Raw genomic sequence first — 20,220 nt, forward strand, 5'->3', positions numbered from 1 at the left:
AAACAAGAAACAACAACAAACAGACATAATAGTGCAGTGGTACATGCCTATAAATCCAACACTCACGTGCTGGCTTCAACAGCACATATACCAACACTCAGGAGGCTGGGTTGTGAGTTCAAGGCCAGCTTGAACTACATACCAAGACTCTGCCTCAAAAACAAATAAAATCTTTGAAAACTAGATTTTATATTAGAATTTAAAAATTTATGGTCCCAAAGGCCACGGGAGACAGATTAAAAAGAGATTACCAAAAAAAAATAAAAATTAAAAAAAAAAGAATAGTAAACATTGAAGAAAAGAGAATTTAAGAATTCCAAGTCTCTGAACCTAAACACTGGATACTTGCACTATAAAAAAAACAGCAAGAAATAGTTTCCCAAAATAAATTAAGTGAAAAAAAAAGTACTTTAATCAATCTTTTAAAAATCAGACACTTCCTCCAAACATCAAGTAACTATTGTATTCAATCCTAATACAAACTAATACAAACTCTGGACCCTGGTACAAGAGTTTCTCGAAGTTCTCTACTCAGACCCCTGCATAAAGAACCAGGAAGAAGAAAAGGCTATATTGAACACTCACCTCAAGTTCATTCAGGCGCTGCACTCTAGGAGTAAAACGAAAGCTTTTTACTTCACATGCAAATGGTGGTTGCCAATCCTAAATAGAAAGAATTTTTTTTATAGAATTTTTTTTAAAAACAGTGGTGTATAATAAGCAAATGACACATCATTTATCCCCTTAATTTAAGGGTTAAATTGCCACAAATCATGGTGACAACAGATCAGCTTATAAAATCTTTTTATCTTTTTTTGGCAGTACTAGAGATTGAATCCAGAGCATTGTACAACTGAGCAACATCCCCAGCCCCTCCTCCCTGCTTTTTTGTTCTTGTTATTTTTATATTTTGAAACAAGGTCTCATAAATTGCTCATACAGGAATTGAAGTTATGATCCTCCTGTCTCAACCTCCCTAAATGCTGGGGTTACAAATATGCTCCACCAACCCTGGCTAAAATTTCCTTTATTGTAGACAGGAAGAACAGCATTTTTGCATATAAAGCAATTTTAATTTTAATATTAGAGAACTAATCTTCAAATCTCACCAGTCTCACTATTTAGGGCCCACAATTACGCTTTCCCAAATTACTCAAATAGATTTCAGTGAGTTCACATACCATAAAAAACAGTATCCAGCAACATACAGATTTAGCAAACTAAAAGGAAAAAATTGAAAAAGAAAAAAAGTAAAATTATAAAAAGATTATAAAAAGGTATTTTTCGGACTGAGGACGTAGCTCAGTGGTAGAGCAATTTCCTAGCACAGATGAAGCCCTAAGTTTGAGTCCCAGCACCACAAAAAAAATTTTGAAAAGTATTCATGAGGAATCAGGCATGATGATGAAAAACTGTGACCCTAGCTATTAAGGAGGCTGAGGCAGGAGGATAACAAGTCTGAGGCAAGTCTGTGCAACTCAGACCCTAAATTAGAAATTTTAAAAAGGGCTGGGATGCAGTCAGAGCAAATCACATAAGTGAGGTCCTGGGTTCAATCCCCAGCAATAAAAAAGAAGAAAAAAAAAAGTATGTCACACAGAGGAAGGAGAACAGCTTGAGCCCATGAGTTTAAGACCAACCTGAGCAATGAAGACCCCTTCTCAAAAAATAAAAAGTATTTGCCTATTTAATTCTAGCACTCTGGGAGCCTGAGGCAGAAGGACCAGAAGTTCAAGCCCAGCCTGGGCAACTTAGCAAGACTAATACAACTTTTTGTCTCAAAATAAAAAGGCTAGGGATGAAGCTCAGTGAAAAGATTCTGAGTTTAAAACCTAGTATCACACACACACAAAAAAAATTTATGTACAGTGGTGCCTCAGCTCGTGAATGATTTTGTTTGTGAACAATTTGGTTTGCAAACAGAACCATTTGCAGAATTTTGTTTTTGTGAACTCTGCATTGGGTGACAAACATTTCCTGCACAAACACAAACAGGGTCATCTTTACCAGAACTGTGGAATGAATTAGGTTTGTGAACTGAGGTACCACCATATTGAGATAATTTTTTAAATATATGTGTGAATATAAGCATTTTAGAGTATATGTTTTACAAAAGTTTTGTCAAAGCTCTGGGATTACAGATGTACACCAAGCTCAATTTTCTAACAGTAAGGAAACCCACAGAACAGAGACAATTTCCAGAGTGTGATATAACTGAGATCATATATTTCAAGTGGGGGTTCTAGAGACCTAGATGGGCGGGGGGGAGGGGGGGGTGAGACAGGGTCTTGTTACACAATTTAGGTTGACCTTGAACTCACTGTAGCCCAGGCTGGCCTCAAACTGGCAGCAATCGTCCTGGCTTCCTCTCCCAAATGCAGGGATTACAGGCATGCACCACCACAGATGGCTAGATTTGATTTAAATAGTAAGCCCATTTAAAGACATGAGCAGGGCCGGGAATTTAGCTCAGTGGTTTTGCTGCCTGCTGCACAAGTGCAAGGACCCGAGTTCGATCCCCAGTACTAAAAAAAAAAAAAAAAAGACATGAGCAGTAGTTCAAAAAAAAAAAAATGTCCCTTACCTTGGAAACAAGAAATCCTCCAATAATAAAAAACTTTACTTGTAAACTAGTTCTACTTTCAGTAACAATGTGACTGACATCCACAGAAAAAGTGGATTATTTCAGCCTTTTTTTAAGTAATAAACACAACTTTTTTTTAACCATTAAGGAGCCCTAAATAGAATTTCTAATAGCTGCAATTTCAGTACATGAACATATGATTTAGAAAAACTTGAATGTTTAAAAGGTTTGGTCAATATGAGGTAATTTTGATAGAGGAGTTAAGTGGAAGCTTTTAAAGGATGACAATACATACCATTATAGCAATTATTTATTAATCCTTTCCTTAAAACTTATAGTGTATAATCCTAATAAAATTCATTCAGCAAACTCATTCACCTAACAGCATAGTGGGAGCAGGACTTCTGTTTTAGAATCAGAAAATTAATCTGGGTTCAAAATACACTTTGCCACTTGCACAAGATCACCCCAAGTGTTTTAGCTTATCCAGAAACTCCTCTCTGTAAAATGAGTTTTATTTACCTACTGGGTCTTCAAAGATTAAACGAAACAATCTCTAGATACTAAATTAACTCCTCCTCTTCTCCCCTCCCATCTAAGCTTTTAATTCACTATGGTATGTATTCCCGTGGTAAAGTACTCGGTTGCGAGTGTAGAGGTTTTTTAAATGCAATACACATGACACTGGTTTAGTTTGATCTTAACTACCAATAGACAAAACATAAAGCAAAATTTCTCTAAGAATTACTGTCTATTCAGGCCCAGCCTGGGCAACTTCGTAACTTAGCTGAGTGTCAAAAAAGAATAAAGGCTTGAGGATGTAGCTCAGGGCAAAGGTCCCTAGTTCAATCCCCAGTACTAAGGGGTTAAAAAATTCATAGAAAGGGACAGGGATTTAGCTCAGCGGCTGCCTGGCAAGCACAAGGTCCTGAGTTCAATCCCCATAACAAAAAAAAAAAAAATTTTTTTTTAATTCATAAAAAATGAACTACTAAGACAAAGGTTCACTGGGCCAGGGATTTGGCTCAGTGGTTCCACCGCCTGCCTTGCAAACACAAGGTCCTGAGTTCGATCCCTGATACCAAAAAAAAAAAAAAAAAAAAAGACAAAGGTTCACAAACCAAATTTGCACTAAATATCTGAGTACTTGCTAGAAACACAGACTCCAGATTTTCCAAACCCAGAAATCCTAATTTTTTTTTGGCTTTGCCAGGAGTGGAACCCAAGGCCTTCCGGGAGCTAGGCAAGTGCTGCATCTCCATACCCTAGTTCTAGTCCTAAAAAGGCCTAGCGATCTGCTTTTTAACAAACATCCAATTGACGCTAATGCAGGCTGTTCAGCATCATTTGGAAAGCACCACTTTAACAGGTCAAGAAAAAAACGTTTTGACCTTGAGCATATCACTCAACCTCTTAGGGAATTAATTAACTCCATACAAAGCTAGTATCTGTTTTCCTTACCTTAAGCTTTAAGAATTATAATTAACCAACCTATAGGCAAACCTAGTATTTCCAATAATTGCAATTCTAAAGTCTTTGCTCCTTAGTTCCTTCTATCAAGAGATTTTAACATTTTCTTCCACCTTCGTTATTTGCCAATTCTTCCTAAACCTCTAAACTTTAAAAATAATTGATGTTCTTCCATGGGGAAGACCTTCTCACAGCAGCAATTAGCCTGGAGTCTCGTCTAGCGATGTTATCCTAGAGGACTACTGGAGCTCGGATTACCTTTTAAGAAACCCTAGCCCTGAAATATGGCTTGCAAATGTTTGATAAACTAAGCACTATAGGGCTTGGATAAAGAAACGGCCGCTGGAATGGCAGTTTCTACTGACAAACCATAATGAGAATCGTACGTGACAGTATGGGGCATGTCAGGCCAGAACGTTTCAACCATTTTACCACCCAACGAGGCCTGAAGCCTTCTGTTACCCTTGCCTCCAATCCAAATAAAAGTCCCAGTTCTCAAGTTTTAGGGAGAAGAGATAACAAAAACACCACTTTCTCGCGTTAAGACTTGCCAGTATAAGATTGCAAAAGAAACCAAGGCAAAAAACAAAACAAAACAGAAACGTAGCCTCCAGTTGTCGGAAAAAAAGGAGAGCATTATGAAAGGACAGAAGTAACTGTACTTGTGCCAAGCGAATCGACTCCCCTTCTCCCTTCTCCCTCTTCGCAGACTCAGGTACCTTAGGGGGTCGGATTTTGCAGATGCCGGTTTTCTCAGCCAGAGGCCGGATGCGGCCGATAAAGCTGAGCGGATCTGTGAACTCCTCCCAGCTGGGCTCAAAGACTGGGCACTCCGGAGGTGGCACGAACTCCGCCGCGTAGCCCCCCGGCCCCACGCCCGCCATGGCAAGAGCCAGGGACTCCTGTGGGAAACAGGTGGACAAAGGTTAGCTGGAGTCCACCGAGCCCTTTCACATCGCCTCACGAGGGCCGAAAAGCATCTTCTTAGACAACTACGCTACACAGAAACACAGAATCGCCTCTTCCTGCTGTTTGTTATTGTTTCCTTCAGGGCTTTTCCTCTCAGATCCCGGACTTTCCGGAAGTTAATGTGCTGTCAAGTCCTTCCGCCACCGCAAAAAAACAGAGTCCCTCCGCGGAGAGGAGATGCCTCGATATATGACCTTCCCTTCTCTCCTTTCCCGTCGGCCCACCGTCGCTTTTCCTTTGCTGGCTCCCCAAGGTTCAGCGCAGTCCAAGAGCCCCCGGAGGGCCCCCGTGAAGCGCCGCGATCCTTGCCGAGTAGAGGACAGAGCTCGGCGGGACGCGCTTCCGGCGCGGAGGAATGCGTCGTGGCCTGAGGGCAGAGGTTCCGCTTCCGGTGGGGAGACCTGTCCTCTTTGTGCGTTAATGGTCGCCAAAATCTGAAGGGCCTGTCCTGCCCTTCCCCTGCCCCGCCTTTCCGCGCTTCTCCGTGATTTGGTGTGACGTACTTGTCTGCATTTGAGCAAGTAACTAACCTTTACAGCACTAACCTCTTTGTAATCCTTTGACCGCTAGTATTTACAAATACTCTCGGTCAATTTATACCCACCTCTTCGTGGCAAATTCGAATAGAACCCATTCCTTCTAAGAATTGCTCTTCATTCTACACGGAAAACAACTCTTGACCTTGCTTTTCTACACCCAAACTCAGTCATCTCTTTTCTTTTGTTGAGACAGAGCCTCACTGTGTAGTTCAGGCTGGCCAGGCTGGCCTCAGACTCGCAGTGATACACCTGCCTCAGTCTTCCAAACTCTGGAATTACAGGCATATACCACCATGCCCAGCTACCTAAATCATCTTTTTTTTTGGTACCAGGGATCGAACTCGGGACCTTGCACCTGTAAGGCAGGCAATGGAACCACCGAGCTAAATCCGCGGCCCTAAATCATCTTATTTTAACAGCGACCAGCTTCTGCACCATATGCTGTGCTCTTTTTCATTTTGCTATGGCAACTGTTTTGAACTTGCTTGTCAAAAAAAACCTTTATGCCAGTGTCTATCTCTCACTTCCTCCAAATTGTGGAGAATAACGTGAACAGGACTAAAGAAGAAACCATGAAAGTGTAGTTCCTAGTAGTAAGTAAACTTACGAAAGAAAACGTTCTTCCTATGCCATATTTTCAAATTGAGATACTCACCATGAAATCTCAGGCACTGCCAGGACTGAAATTGCCAAATTTAGGGTGATGCCTCACAAATCTGTATTTACAGCCTAGACCTGAGTCCTAAGTTACAAGCCAATACATTTGGCTACCCACTAGAGAGTTATGTTCACTTGGTTAACTCAAAATCCCTAAAAGTCGTCATTGGACTTTATTCATCTACTCAATGGCCAAAAAACGAACAAAAAAGCATCAAGAAATAATCCCAATTCTCCCTGGCCCTTTACTTCTGTATAAATTGTGTCAAATCAAGAGATTCTGTCACCTAAAAATCTTAAAGCTACCCACGTATTGGGCCAGAGATGTAGCTCAGTGTAGAGCACTTAGCATATGTAAGGCCCTGGGTTCCATCCACAGAACCACCAAAACCAAAAAACATAAAACGAAAACCTACCTGTGTCTCTCCATCCATTGCCACTATCTTCATTTAAATTCACTCTCATCCAAACTATGATAACAGTTCCTTTCCCTTCTCAAATCCTCCATTCAGTACCTAATTGAATTGCTTTATGTAAAACAGAATTCATCTGAACAACTCCAGACTTCTTTATTATTTGCTATCTCACTCTCAAGCTTCATCTCTCCTTTTTCTCCATATAATAAAATGTTTTGTGGTGGCTTTAATGCACCATGCTTTTTCTCATCTATGAGCTTTTGCAGATTATTTTGTCTGGAACATTTTTGTACCTGTGTGACCCACCTCATTTTTACAATTTCTTTCCTACTTATGCTCTATCTAACCAGATTAAATATCACTTCCTTTGGAAAAACCTTCCCTAAACCTCGCAATTAATATATTCAGCAGCAGGGCCGGGGATTTAGCTCAGTGGTTCTGCCACCTGCCTCACACACACAAGGTCCCGAGTTTGATCCCTGTGTACCAAAAGAAAATGTGGAGGACTATATTCAGCAGTCAACCTGTCTGTACTTCTTTGTCAAACATTTTGAAATTGTTTAATTGCCTGTCTTTCTTAGACTGTAAGCTACACAAAGGCAAGTACAGTGTCTGTTTTATTGACTATTATTTCTCCAGCTTCTGGAATAGTCAGTCTTTGCATATAGGAGGGGTGCAATAAATATCTGTTAAATGAATAAATAAGTGGATTCATCTAATAAATAAATTGGATTCACCAACCAACTTGCTTATTTCATTGCATCATCTTACATTTATGTACACTGTTGTGAGACTAGCAGGATGCATAATATCCCTTCATTTGATTATAACTAGCAAATGCCCAGTTTCCCATACCCACCAGCCTAAACCTCAAACACAAACACTCTCCAGAGATATTTCTGTTTCAGTTAGCCTTAGTGATATAACAAACCACTTCAGAGCTTAGCGACTGAAAGTAAAAATGATTTATCACAATTCTGCAGGTTGACAATTTGATGGTCCCATGACCTCACCTGGGACCACTTATGCAATTACAGTCATGGGTGTGATGGTTAAGGTTATATGTCAGTTTGGCTGGACCAGTGGCCACATATGTATGTGGCCAAACATTCTGGGGGTTTCTCTCAGGGTGTTTGGGGATAACACAGACATTTAAGTCAGAGGACATTGAGTAAAGCAGATTGCCCTCCATAAAGGGCTTCATCTAATCAATTGAAGACTTGAACATAACAAAACACAGACCCCTTAATAAGAAAGAATTTTGCCAGGCTTTAGGCCTTAAACTGCAGCTTCAGCTTTTTCTTGGGTCTCCAGCCTGCCAACCCATCTCACAGATTTTGAACTTGCCAGCTTCTATAATCTTGTGAGCCAGTTTCTTAAAAAGAAATCTGTGTATACACACACAACACATACACACCCCTCACCCCATTAGTTCCTCTGGAGAATCTGAATATAACTGGGGTTGGTTGGGTCTCAGATGGCCTCATTCACATGTCTGATAATTGGTAATTGGTGGGCCGGGGATTTAGCTCAGTGGCACCACACCTGCCTCATAAGCACAAGGTCCTGAGTTCAATCCCTGGTACTAAATAAATAAATAAAACAGCTTGATAATTGGTAATTGGTGCAGCTATTGACTGGGAAGCCTCGATTGTCCACATGGCCTCTCATTTCAGTAGTAAACTGGGCTTTTTCACAACATATCGACCTTCGAATTGTGAAAGGATAAGATTGAAAGCAGAAGACTAAGGCCTAGACTCCAAAATGTACACCATCATTCTGTTACATTCTGTCAAAGCAAGTCAAAAGACTGGCCCAGGTTCAGAAACATGACGACTTTATTTTCCTTGTTCATTTATCTTTGTAGTGCTTGGGATTAAACCCAGGGCCTTGTACACACTAGACAAGCAATATACCACTGATCCATACCTGTAGCCTAGACTCCATTTTTTTGAGACAAGGTCTCACTATGTAGTTCAAGCTGGCCTTGAACTCACTGTGTAGCCCAGGATGGCCTCAAATGCATGGCAATCTTCCTGCCTCAGCATCCCAAGTGCTGGGATTATAGACATGCACCATCACAGCTGGCTAGACATCATTTCTTGATGAGAAGAGTGACAATATCACATTACAAAGTGAAATGAGCTCAGGAAAGCAAGATTCATTACTCACGATTATTGTAATTTACAATAAGCCTTAGATTTTTAACCTTTTCGCCTTTGTGTAGCTTAAATCTGGAAAACCACATGATTCCAAAAAAGGAGGAAATAAAATTTAAAATTTAATTTAAATTTTTAAATTAAATTTTAAAATTTAGAATTTAAAGTAAAGCAATCATGAAGACTTCTGGGAAGATGGTGGAATGATGAACAACAGAAAAACAGCCTCTCGGAGAGATTTGGTGTCCAGACGCTGCACTAAACCAACATAAGGAAGACAGAAAGGAGGGAAGGGGGTCCTCGGACCAGCAAGGATCTGAAGTGAGAATTGAGCACATGGGAAAGTGAGGAGAGAGACTTCAATGGAGAGGAAGGAGATGGCAAGGGGCACCTTCTCCCTCAGCCCTGACTCATTACGTGGGAAAGGCTGCTTGAACCTGCAGGTGCATAGTGACTGCTGCAACTCTAGAGGCTTCCATGGAGAGACACCAATGAAATGGAGGAGTGCATGCAGCTGACTGCAGTGGCTGATGAGTTGAGTTATTCAGATATCCCCCAAAATAGGGCGACTGGCCATTTATCATCTTGGAGAGGAGCTAACTGAGCTGGGAACTCAGAGCAGCTGTGGGCTGGCTCCATAAGAGTAAAGTAGAACCTAGTTCAAGTCAACAGGAGGTCAAGGAGCAGGGAGCTGAGTTCAAGCCTGCAGGAGGCACAGAGTGTTGCAGACTGAACAAATCATGTTCTAGTCTCACGCTAGAAACTAGCCTGAGCTTCAGAACTAAAGGTACAGGCTTGCTGGTATTATCCACCACCCCAGCCATAAATCTATGGCTGGCTTGTTGGGATTAATCAACACAGAAGTTTAGTGGACTTCTGGGAAGACGGCAAAGTGGTGAGCAGCAGAGAAAGAGAAATCTCTCCAAGATTTGCTGTCCTGGCCCTGGAATATAGAGGCGCAAGGAAGAAAAGAAGGAAGGAAGTGGGTCCCTGAGATCCAGGAAGGATCCGAGGCAAGAATTGAAGTTCACAGAGACAGTAAAAGAGAGGCTGTAATGACAAGGAGGGAGGTAGCAAGCAGACACTCAGTGAGGGAATGGTGGGCTGAACCTGCAGTTGCACAGTGACTACTGGTAACCCCAGAAGCCTCCACGGAGAAACACACCAGTGGAATGGACCAGTGGATGCACCTAACTGCAGCAGCTCATTAGTTAGCCAGGTTCAGATGTCACCCAAGAGAGGGTGATTGGCTAATAGCCATTTTGGAGAGGGCCACACAGAACTTAGAACTCAGAACAGCTGTGAGCCAACTCCATTTAGTGGCTCCCAGTGCCTCGGTGTGGGTGCTAAATTCAAGTCAGCAGGAGGTCAGGAACAGAGTTCAAGCCTGCAGGAAGTATATAGACCACTGTAGGCACAAGGAATCCAGTTCCAGCCTCATAGAGAGAAATTGGCCTGAACTCCAGAGGAACTAAGTAGCAGGCTGGCTGGGATTATCAACTACTTCACCATAAAGCTGTGGCTGGCTTGCTGGGATTAATTATTTTGGCTCTGGACTCTGCCTGCATTGCCTGCCAGTGACAACAGAGACACACCTTGAATTGGATGTTTTGGGGGTTTTTTTCCCCCTTTTTTCTACTCTCGTTTCCTCCTTTCTGGTTCTTATTTTTTCTTGATGTTTTGAACATGGTTTCTAGTTTGTTGTTGTTGTTCTGTTCTATTCTTGTTTTTATTCTTTCCTTTTCTCTTTCCCACCTGTCTTCTTCACCAGTTTCCTAAACTTTGTTCTCCAGCCTTTCTTCTAATTCTGTTTTTTCCCCCACCCTGTTTGAAATCTTCTCCTGAGGATAAAATCACCATATTAAGTGTTTATATATTGCATACAATTTTCAGATTCGTTCTGGATTTCATTATATAACCACAAATCTGGGGGCCAGGGATTTAGCTCAGTGGTTCCAGAGCCTGCCTTGCAAGTGAAAGGTCCCAAGTTCGATCCCCGGTACCAAAAATAAATAAATAAATATAACCACAAATCTAGTTCTTATGGTTAAAGATAGCAAATTAATAGTTATCACAGTTTGTCATTTTCTACACTATATTTGATGATATTGCTATTGTTGAATGTACCACTTTAGCCAAGGTGACATAATTGTTCTAATCAGTTGTCCTTCCTGGTATGCCAAAACTGAGATTGGCTAAGGGTTTTTTTAAAAAAACTATAGGGCCAGTGCCAAAGAACTAGGAGCTGGGCCAAGTAGGTAGAAACTTCTCATCCTTGATAAATTCAAGAGGTAGGATCTTGCAACAGACTCAAAATCCAAAAACCAGCTACACCTGGAAGACACTTTTGAGGAGTCATTTCCTAAGGGTTCTGAATCCTGGCAATAAAACTACTCACCATAAGCAACTTATAAGCATCAGCCTAGGTATCAAACTTTTTAAAAAATAGAAAATGAGAAGGCACTTAAACAAGATGCACCCTCCCAGACTTTCAGCTCACCAAAGGCAAACCCCAGGGGCAATGAGGTGGAAAAATCCAAAAACCACTTACTTGCACTCTCTCAAGTGATGCTAGTAGAAGTAACAAAGCAGAAGAATGAAGCTCTGGAAAAAAAATCAAAGTAGAAATAATTTCCCAGATAGCTACAGAGATGGTGACCAGAATAAAAGACAGGCTTAGGGACTCTAGAGCAGATACAGATTTTAATGGAAACCATGAACTCCCAACATAGGAAAGAAATGGAATCCATGAAACAGATTCTAACAGATGTCTGGGAGATTAAAGACTGCACTGAAAGTATACACAGCAGAACGAGCCAATGTGAGGGCAGAATATTAGATACAGAAGACAGGATTGCAGCTAGCAATCAAGAAAAGAATAATTTCTTGAAAATAGCATGGGACCATGGGAAATCAATCCAGCAGCTGCTAGATGATGCAAAAAAGATAACGTAAGATTGATTGGAGTCAATGAAAAAGCAGGAGATTATGCAAATGACATGAAAAAACCATTCACAGAAGTAATGGCAGAAAAGTTCCCAAACAGGGAGAAAGAATTTGACGTGCAGATAAGTGAGGCATATAGGACTCCAATTAGCCATGATCAAAAAATTCTTCCCCAAGGCATATAATAGTCAAGATCCCAGAAATTCAACACAAGAACAGAATATTAAAAGCTGATATAGAAAAGAAAAAAACACCTATAAAGGAAAGCCCATCAGAATCACAGCAGACTTCTCAACACAAACTCTCAAGTCAAGGAGAGCTTGGAGTGAAGTATTTCAATTCCTAAAGGAAAACAACCTTCAACCCAGATTGATGCATCCTGCAAAGCTGTCTTTCAAAACTGATGGAGAAATAAGATACTTCCATGACAAAGAACACCTGAAGAAATTCATGGCCACCAAATCATCACTCCAAAGCGTTCTGAAGGATATTCTAGAGAGAGACGATGAGGATTACAACTCCATGAACCCCAACAGAATGAATCCACCAGGCAAGGCAAGAAATTAAACAGAATAGGAAAGAAGGAAGCCAACAACAGGAAAATAACATGACAGAGATAAGACAATACATATCATTTATAACCATCAAGGTTAATGTTCTCATTTCACCAATCAAAAGAAACAGACTGGCAGAATGGATCAAGAAGCAAGACCCAACAATATGCTGCATACAAGAAATACATTTAATTAAAAAGCAAATTCATGGACTAAAAGTCAGGGGATGGAAAATAATATTCCATGTGAAAAATCACGGGTAACTATTCTATTTGCAGACAAAATTGATTTCGAGCCAAGACTGATTAAGAGAGACAAAGAAGGCCACTACATTCTTGTAAATGGAACAATCCAAGAGGAAGAGATGACAATCATAAATATATATGCACCAAATAGCGCACCCAACTTTATAAAACAAATATTAATGGACATGAAAAATCATATAAGCACTAATACACTTGTAATGGGGGACCTCAATACCCCACCGTCATAAACAGACGGATCAACTAGACAGAAAAATCAACAAGGAAATATCAAAACTGAACCAAACTTTTGAACACATGGACTTAGTAGATATGTACAGAGTTTTCCACCCCACATCAGATACACATTCTTCTCAGCTGCACATGGGACATTCTCCAAAATAGACCACATACTAGCTCACAGAATGTGCTTAAGTAAATGCAAAGGAATTAAAATTATCCCATGCATATTACCAGACTATAGGGCAATGAAATTAGAAATCAGTGGCAAAAGAAACCACAAGAACTTCATAAACACATGGAAATTAAATAATACCCTCCTGAACAACAAATGGGTCATGGATGAAATTAAAGAAAAAAATTAGACAGTTTCTACAATTAAACAATGATGCCAGTACAACATAACAGAACTTATGGGATATAATGAAAGCAGTCTTATGAGGGAAATCTATATCAGTGAATTCCCATATCAGAAAAACAGAGCAAGCTGAATAAATAACCTAATGTTGAACCTCAATCTTCTAGAAAAAGAAGAGGAAGCCAAGTCCAAGCTCATACAAGGAAGGAAATTATAAAGTTCAGAGCAGAAATGAATGCAAAGGACACTAAGAAAAAAATACAAATACAATACAAAGAAGAGTTGGTACTTTGAAAGATTAAATAAAATTGACAAACTCTTAGCCAACCTTATCAAAAAAAGGAAAGAAAACACTCAAATCCATGCAATTAGGAATTAAAAGGGTGAAATCACAACAGAAACTGCAGAAATCCAGAAAATCATCAATACCTACTTCGAGAACCTATATATGAGATGGAAAATGTATGGAGATGTATATAAGATGGAAAACACCAAAGAAATTGGCAGATTCCTAGATACATATGAATGAAGATACAGCTGAATCAAGAATCAAGAAGATATAAGAATTTTAGGGTTGGGGATTTAGCTCAATGGTTCCGCCACATGCCCTGCAAGCTCAAGGACCCGAGTTCAATCCCCGGTACAAAAAAAAAAATAAATTAAATGTTCTTGTCATTGTATTGTATACCTAAAATGTACCAATAAAATTAATTTTTTTAAAACAAACAAAAAAAAGAATTTTAAATAGGGAGCTGCGGGCTGAGGATGTAGCTAAGTGGCGCCATACCTGGCTGGCAAGTCCAAGGACCTGAGTTCAATCCCTGGTACCACAAAAAACAAACAAACAAGCAAACAAAAAAACTACATGAGCCAATATCAGTCAATGAAATTGAAGATGTAATTGAAAACCTACCAACAAAGAAAAAAGCCCGGGCCCTGATGGATTTACTACTGGATTCTATAAGAAATGTAGAGAAGATCCAAGGCTGCTACTACCCAAACTTGAATGAAACTGTATTCCTAGAAGCAAGCATTACCCTGATACCAAAACTAGAGAGGGATTCAACTGAAAGAGAGAATTATAGGCCAGTCTCCCTGATGAACATAGATGCAAAAATCCTCAATAAGATACTGGCAAACACAATGCAGCAAATCCTCAAGAAGGTTGTACATCATGATCAAGTATGATTCCTCCCAGGGATGCAGGGATGGTTCAACATACACAAATAAATAAATGTAATGCACCATATTAACAGAGCCAAGGACAAGAGCCACATGATCATCTCAATAGATGCAGAAAAAGCATTTGACAAGTTCCAATACCCATTCGTGATAAAAAAAAAAATCCTACAGAAAATTGGTATAGATGGTCTTTATCTCAATCTGATAAAAGCCAACTATGACAAACCAACAGCCAACATCATGCTAAATGGACAAGGGCTGGGGATTTAGCTCAGTGGTTCTGCTGCCCGCCTCGAAAGTGCAAGGTCCTGAGTTCGATCCCTGGTACCAAAAAACAAACAAACAAACATACTGAAAAAACTGAAAGCTTTCACTCTAAAGCCAGAACAAGACAAGGATTTCCACTGTCACCACTCTTGTTCAGTATAGTTCTGGAAACACTAACCAGAGCAATCATACAAGAGAAATAAAAAGAATAAGGATAGGAAAGGAGGAAGTTATCATTATTAGCAGATGACATGATACTCTACATAGAAGACCCCAAAAACTCCACCAGAGGACTCCTAGAATTAATAAGCCAATTTGGTAGTGAAGCAGGATGCAAACTCAACTGTCAAAATTCCATAGCATTCCTGTATACAAATAACAAACTCAAGGAAAGAGAGATTAGGGAAACAACACCTTTCACAAAAACAAAAAAACATAACACCTAGGAATCAATCTAATGAAGGAAGTAAAAGACATATACATTGAAAACTACAGTACTCTGAAAAATTAATTTGAAGAGGATATCAGAAAATGGAGGAGCTCAGTGGCACAATAGGTTAGTGTGAGGTACTTACACAGAAAATGGAAAGATATCCCGTGTTCTTGGGTAGGAAGAATCAATATAGTGAAAATGGCTATACTTCCAAAATTGCTACATGGATTTCATGCAACCCTGATCAAAATACCAATGGAATATCTCACAGAATTAGAGAAAACAATCCTAAAATTAATTTGGAACCAGAAGAGACCTAGAATAACAAAGGCAGTTCTAGGCAACAAAGGCAAGGTGGAGGCATCACAATCCCTGACTTGAAATTATACTACAAAGCTACTGTGATAAAAACGAATGGTACTGGCAAAAACAAAAAAACAGACCTGAGGATCAATGAAGAAGATGCAGAAACAACTTCAAACATACTCAGCCACCTTATCTTTGACAGGAGCCAAACACCTTCAATGGAAGAAAGAAAGCCTTTTTAATAAATGGTCCTGGAAAAACTGGCTTTCCACATGCTGAAGATTAAAACTAGACCCATATCCTTCACCATGCACTAACCTAATATCAAAGTGGATCAAAGATCTAAATATTAAAACAGAAACACTAAATCTGCTGGAAGATAGAATAGGTAGAACTCTTGAAGATGTAGGTGTAGACAAAGACTTTATGTACAAAACCTCACTTGTACAGGAAGTATCACAAAGAATCAATAACTGGGATCTCATCTTATTAAAAAGCTTTACCATAGCAAAAGAAATCACCCACGAGTGAAGAGACAACCCACAGTGTGAGAAAATTTTTTGCCAGCTGTTCCTCAAAGGACTAATCTAGAATATATGTATAAAGAACTAAAAAAAATCAGACCCCCCCAAATTTAAAGACCCAATCCAAAAATGGGCATCTGAACTGAATAGACACTTCTCAGATGAAGAATTAAAAACAGCAAATAAATACATTAAAAACATGTTCAACATCACTGGTCATTTGAGAGATGCAAATTAAAACAACACTGAAATTCTATCTCACTCCAGAAAGAATGGCTGCTATCAAGAAATCAACCAGTAACAAATGCTGGCAGGACTGTGGGGGAAAAGGAACCCTTCTCCATTGTGGGTGGGAGTGTAGACTGGTGCAACCACTAAGGAAATCAGTGTGGAGATTTCTCAAAAAACTAAAACTAGAGGTTCCATTTGACTCAGCTATTGTTTTTCTTGCTATCTTCTCAAAAGAATTAAAAGCATCATACTACAGTGATATATGTGTACCCATGTTTATAGTGGTACAGTTTGTTGTAGCTAAATCTTGGAAACAGCCCAAACTATACTATTTTTTTTTTGGTACCAGGGATCAAACTCAGAACCCTGCATTTGCGAGGCAGACGCTGGAACCACTGAGCTAAATCCCTGGCCCAGAAACAGCTCAAACTGATGAATGTATAAAGATGTGGGATTTTTTATACAGTGAAATACTACTCTGCCATAAAGAAGAGTAAGCTTGAGACATTTCTAGCTAAATGGATGCACCTTGAGACCATACTCTTAAGTGAAATAAGTAATACACACTTGTTTAAACATTGCATTGTTTCTCTTGTGTGGGAAACAAAAATGGGAATAAGGACCAAAATGAATAATAGATATTAAGAAATGGGAAGAAAGTATTCAAATGAGAAGGGGAGCAAGGAAGGGGGGGCGAGGAAAGAAGGGGCAAGAAAAAAAAGAGTAGAAGAAAAAAATGGAAACAAAGCTTTTGTAAATAAGGAAGGGATGCATAATATAAGGGTGGGGAGGGGAATGGGAAATAACGAAGAAGCAAGATATATCATGTACAGGTACAAATTCCCTAAGATGAATGTTATCATTTTGTATATCTAAAAAGTACCAATAAGTAAAGCAATCACTGAAATTATTTGTTTCATAAAACATTCAATTATACATAATAGTTTTGCTTTAGAATTAATAGAATAATGAGTTCCTGATAGATACTCAGTATAAGCCCAAGGCCCTAAAATCTCTGATCAGTCCTATTTATTCTCTACTATTTCAAGTTATACTTACCTGTTACTTTATTTTCAACTGTCTCTCTAGTGGAATACAGAACCATAGTCAAATGATTCTCAGTCACGTTTATTTGCCACAATACTTATGTGAAATCTATAGCAAGTACTTGCACTAGCTGTAAGTCTGTGATATAAGAACAGTCAACATTACTACAGGAATGGAAAAACTCAAGTTTCATCTACCTCAGACTCTGCTGTTCTCCTCAGGAAGGGTAGGTAAACTCCACCACATGCCCATGAGAATCATTACTGTTAGGATCATTACTGTATCTTTACAGTAATGAACTACGTAGTGAGTTCAAGGCCAGCCTGAACTACATATTGAGATGTTGTCAAAAAGAAAAACAAAAATTTTTTTAAATTTTAAATGAAAATTTATCACGGCTGAGGTCTCTGTTTTTTAGAGGGTTCTTCGTATTGCAGATCAAACCCAGGGGTGCTACATAACTACACCCCTTATTTGAAACAGGGTCTTCATAAATTGCCCAAGTGAGACTCAAACTTGCTCAGGGCCTTGGGCACACATCCTCCTGCCTCAACCTCCCCAAGTGCTCTGATTACAGGCATGAGCTGTTGTGCCAGCTGTTCTTTTTCTTTTATTTTCTCTTCTTTTTGTTTTTTTAAAACTTAATTGTATTGGTACATTTTAGGTATACAATATAATGACATTCATCATTGGAAATTTGCACCTTGACATAATCTCTCTTGGTTCTTATTTTTCCCCTTCCCCTGCCTCCCTTCAACCCCTCCATCCCTCCCTGTTTACAAAGACTTTGTTTCCGTTTTCCCATTTTCTCATATTATTTCCATTCCCTTCTTTCCTTTCCCCTACTCGTCCCACTTCCCCTTCCCTTTTGCCCCTTTTCTTCCTATTTCACATTATCTATTATACCTTTTAGTCCTTATTTACACTTTCAGTTTCTCACACTAGAGAAACTATTCAGAATTTACACGTGTGTCCTATTTATTTCACCTCAGGCTGGGGATTTAGCTCAGTGGTTTCACCACCTGCTGCCCAAGCGCAAGGACCCGAGTTTGATTCCTGGTACCAAAAGAAAAACAAGTATCGTCTCAATGTGCATCCTTTTAGCTATAAATGTCTCTAATTTCTCATTTTTTATGGCTGAGTAGTACTCGATTTTATTTTTTAAATCCCCACATTTTCTTTATCCAGTCTCCAGTTGATGGGCAATTGGGCTGCTTCCAAGTTTTAGCTATCACAAATTGTGCTGCTTTGAACATGGCTGCACATATATCACTGTGGTATGATATGATTCTTTTAATTCTTTGGGGAAGATACCCAGCAAATGGGTCAAATGGGACTTGCAGTCCTAGTTCTTTAAGGTATCTCCATATTGATTTCCACAGTGGTTGCACCAGTCTACACTCCAACCAGCAGTGGAACAGGGTTCCTCTTTCCCCACAGCCCCACCAGCATTTGTTATTGGTTGATTTCATGATAGCAGCCATTCTTTCCGGAGTGAGGTGGAATCTCAGTGTTGTTTTCATTTGCAACTCTCAAATGACCAGTGAGGTTGAACATTTTTTGATATGTTTATTTGCTATTTCTACTTCTTTGAGAAATGTATATTCATTTCAGCTGCCCATTTTTGGATTGGGTCTTTAAAATTGGAGGGGTCTGATTTTTTTTAAGTTCTTTATAGATTCTAGATAGTAGACCTTTGTCTGAAGAACAGCAGGTGAAAATTTTTTCCCACATTGTGGGTTGTCTCTTCGCACTGTTGGTCACTTTTTTTGCTGTGCAGAAGCTTTTTAATGAGAAGAGATCCCACTTGTTGATTGTTTGTGCCAGTTCATGGGTAACTGAGGTTTTGTTCATAAAATCTTTTCCTACACCAATGGCTTCAAGAGTTCTACCTAACCTCTGTTCCAGCTGGTTCAGTGTTTCTGTTTTAATATTTAGATTTTTTTCATCCATTTCAATTTTAGTTTAGTGCATGGTGAGAGATATAGGTCTAGTTTTAATCTTTGGCAAATTGAAACCCAATTTTTCCAGTACCATTTATTAAAGAGGCTATCTTTCCTCCAGTGAGGGTGTTTGGCTCTTTTGTTAAAGATGAGGTGGCTGAGTGTGTCTGGAGTTGTTTCTGCATCTTCTTCTTGTTTTTGTTTTTTTTTGGTACCGGGGATTGAACTCAGGTGCTTGTGCTTGGGAGGCAGACAGAAGAACCACTGAGCTAAATCCCTGGCCCCTGCATCTTCTTATCTGTTCCACTGGTCCTCAGGTCTGTTTCTTTGCCAGTACCATGCTGTTTTTATCACAGTAGCTTTGTAGTATAGTTTGAAGTTGGGGGTTGTGATGCCCCTGCCATGTCTCCGTTGCCTAGAATGCTTTTGATATTTTGGCTCTCTTCTTGTTCCAAATGAATTCTCAGATTGTTTTCTCAAGGTCCATGAAGTATGCTGCTGGAATTTCAACTGGGATTGCATTGAATCTATATAGCAGTTTTAGAAGTATGGCTAATTTCACTATGTTGATTCTTCCTACCCAGGAGCAAGGGATGTTTTTCCATTTTCTGATATCATCTTCAATCTCTCTTTTCAGAGTGCCGTAGTTTTCAGAGAAGAGGTCTTTGATTTCTTTCGTTAGGATGATTCCTAGGTATTTCAGGTTTTTTGGATGCTATTGTGAAAGGAAATGTTTGCCCTATTTCTCTCTCAGTGAGTGTCATTCATGTAGAGGAAAGCTATTGATTTTTGTGTGTTGACCTTGTATCCAGCTACTTTAATGAATTTGGTTATTAAGTCTAGAAGACTTTTGATGGAGTTCTAGGGGTCTTCTATATATAGTACCATGTCCTCTGCAAATAATGACAATTTGACTTCTTTATTTCCTATCTTTATTCCTTTTATTTATTTCTCTTGTCTAAATGCTGTGGCTAATGTTTCCAAAATTATATTGAACAGGAGTGGTGATAGTGGATATCCTTGTCTTGTTCCTCATTTTAGTGTGAAGGATTTCAGTTTTTGACCATTTAGTATGATATTGGGTGTTGGATTTTCATAGATGGCTTTGATCAGATTGAGGTAGACACCGTCTATTCCAATTTTTTGTAGGGTT

General features: G+C 39.4%; 1 protein-coding gene across 5 annotated transcripts in view; it reads right to left on the reverse strand.

The window, feature by feature from the left end:
• Kdm5a (lysine demethylase 5A) overlaps positions 1-5,116 on the reverse strand; it is a 113,015-nt gene extending 107,899 nt beyond the window's left edge. For all 5 annotated transcript variants that reach the window (XM_087185937.1, XM_087185939.1, XM_087185934.1 and 2 more), the window contains exons 1-2: positions 4,774-5,116; positions 586-663 (exon numbers count right to left, since the gene is read on the reverse strand). In XM_087185937.1, coding sequence (XP_087042063.1) covers positions 586-663; positions 4,774-4,938 — 243 coding nt within the window. In that variant the 5' untranslated portion in view covers positions 4,939-5,116. The remainder of the gene's footprint in view (positions 1-585; positions 664-4,773) is intronic.
• Between the last annotated feature and the right edge of the window lie 15,104 nt (positions 5,117-20,220).

The sequence above is a fragment of the Heterocephalus glaber genome, unplaced genomic scaffold (assembly GCF_053883595.1).
Source record: "Heterocephalus glaber isolate CG9 unplaced genomic scaffold, H.glaber_assembly_v1.0 deba00000281, whole genome shotgun sequence".
Taxonomy (NCBI): domain Eukaryota; kingdom Metazoa; phylum Chordata; class Mammalia; order Rodentia; family Bathyergidae; genus Heterocephalus; species Heterocephalus glaber.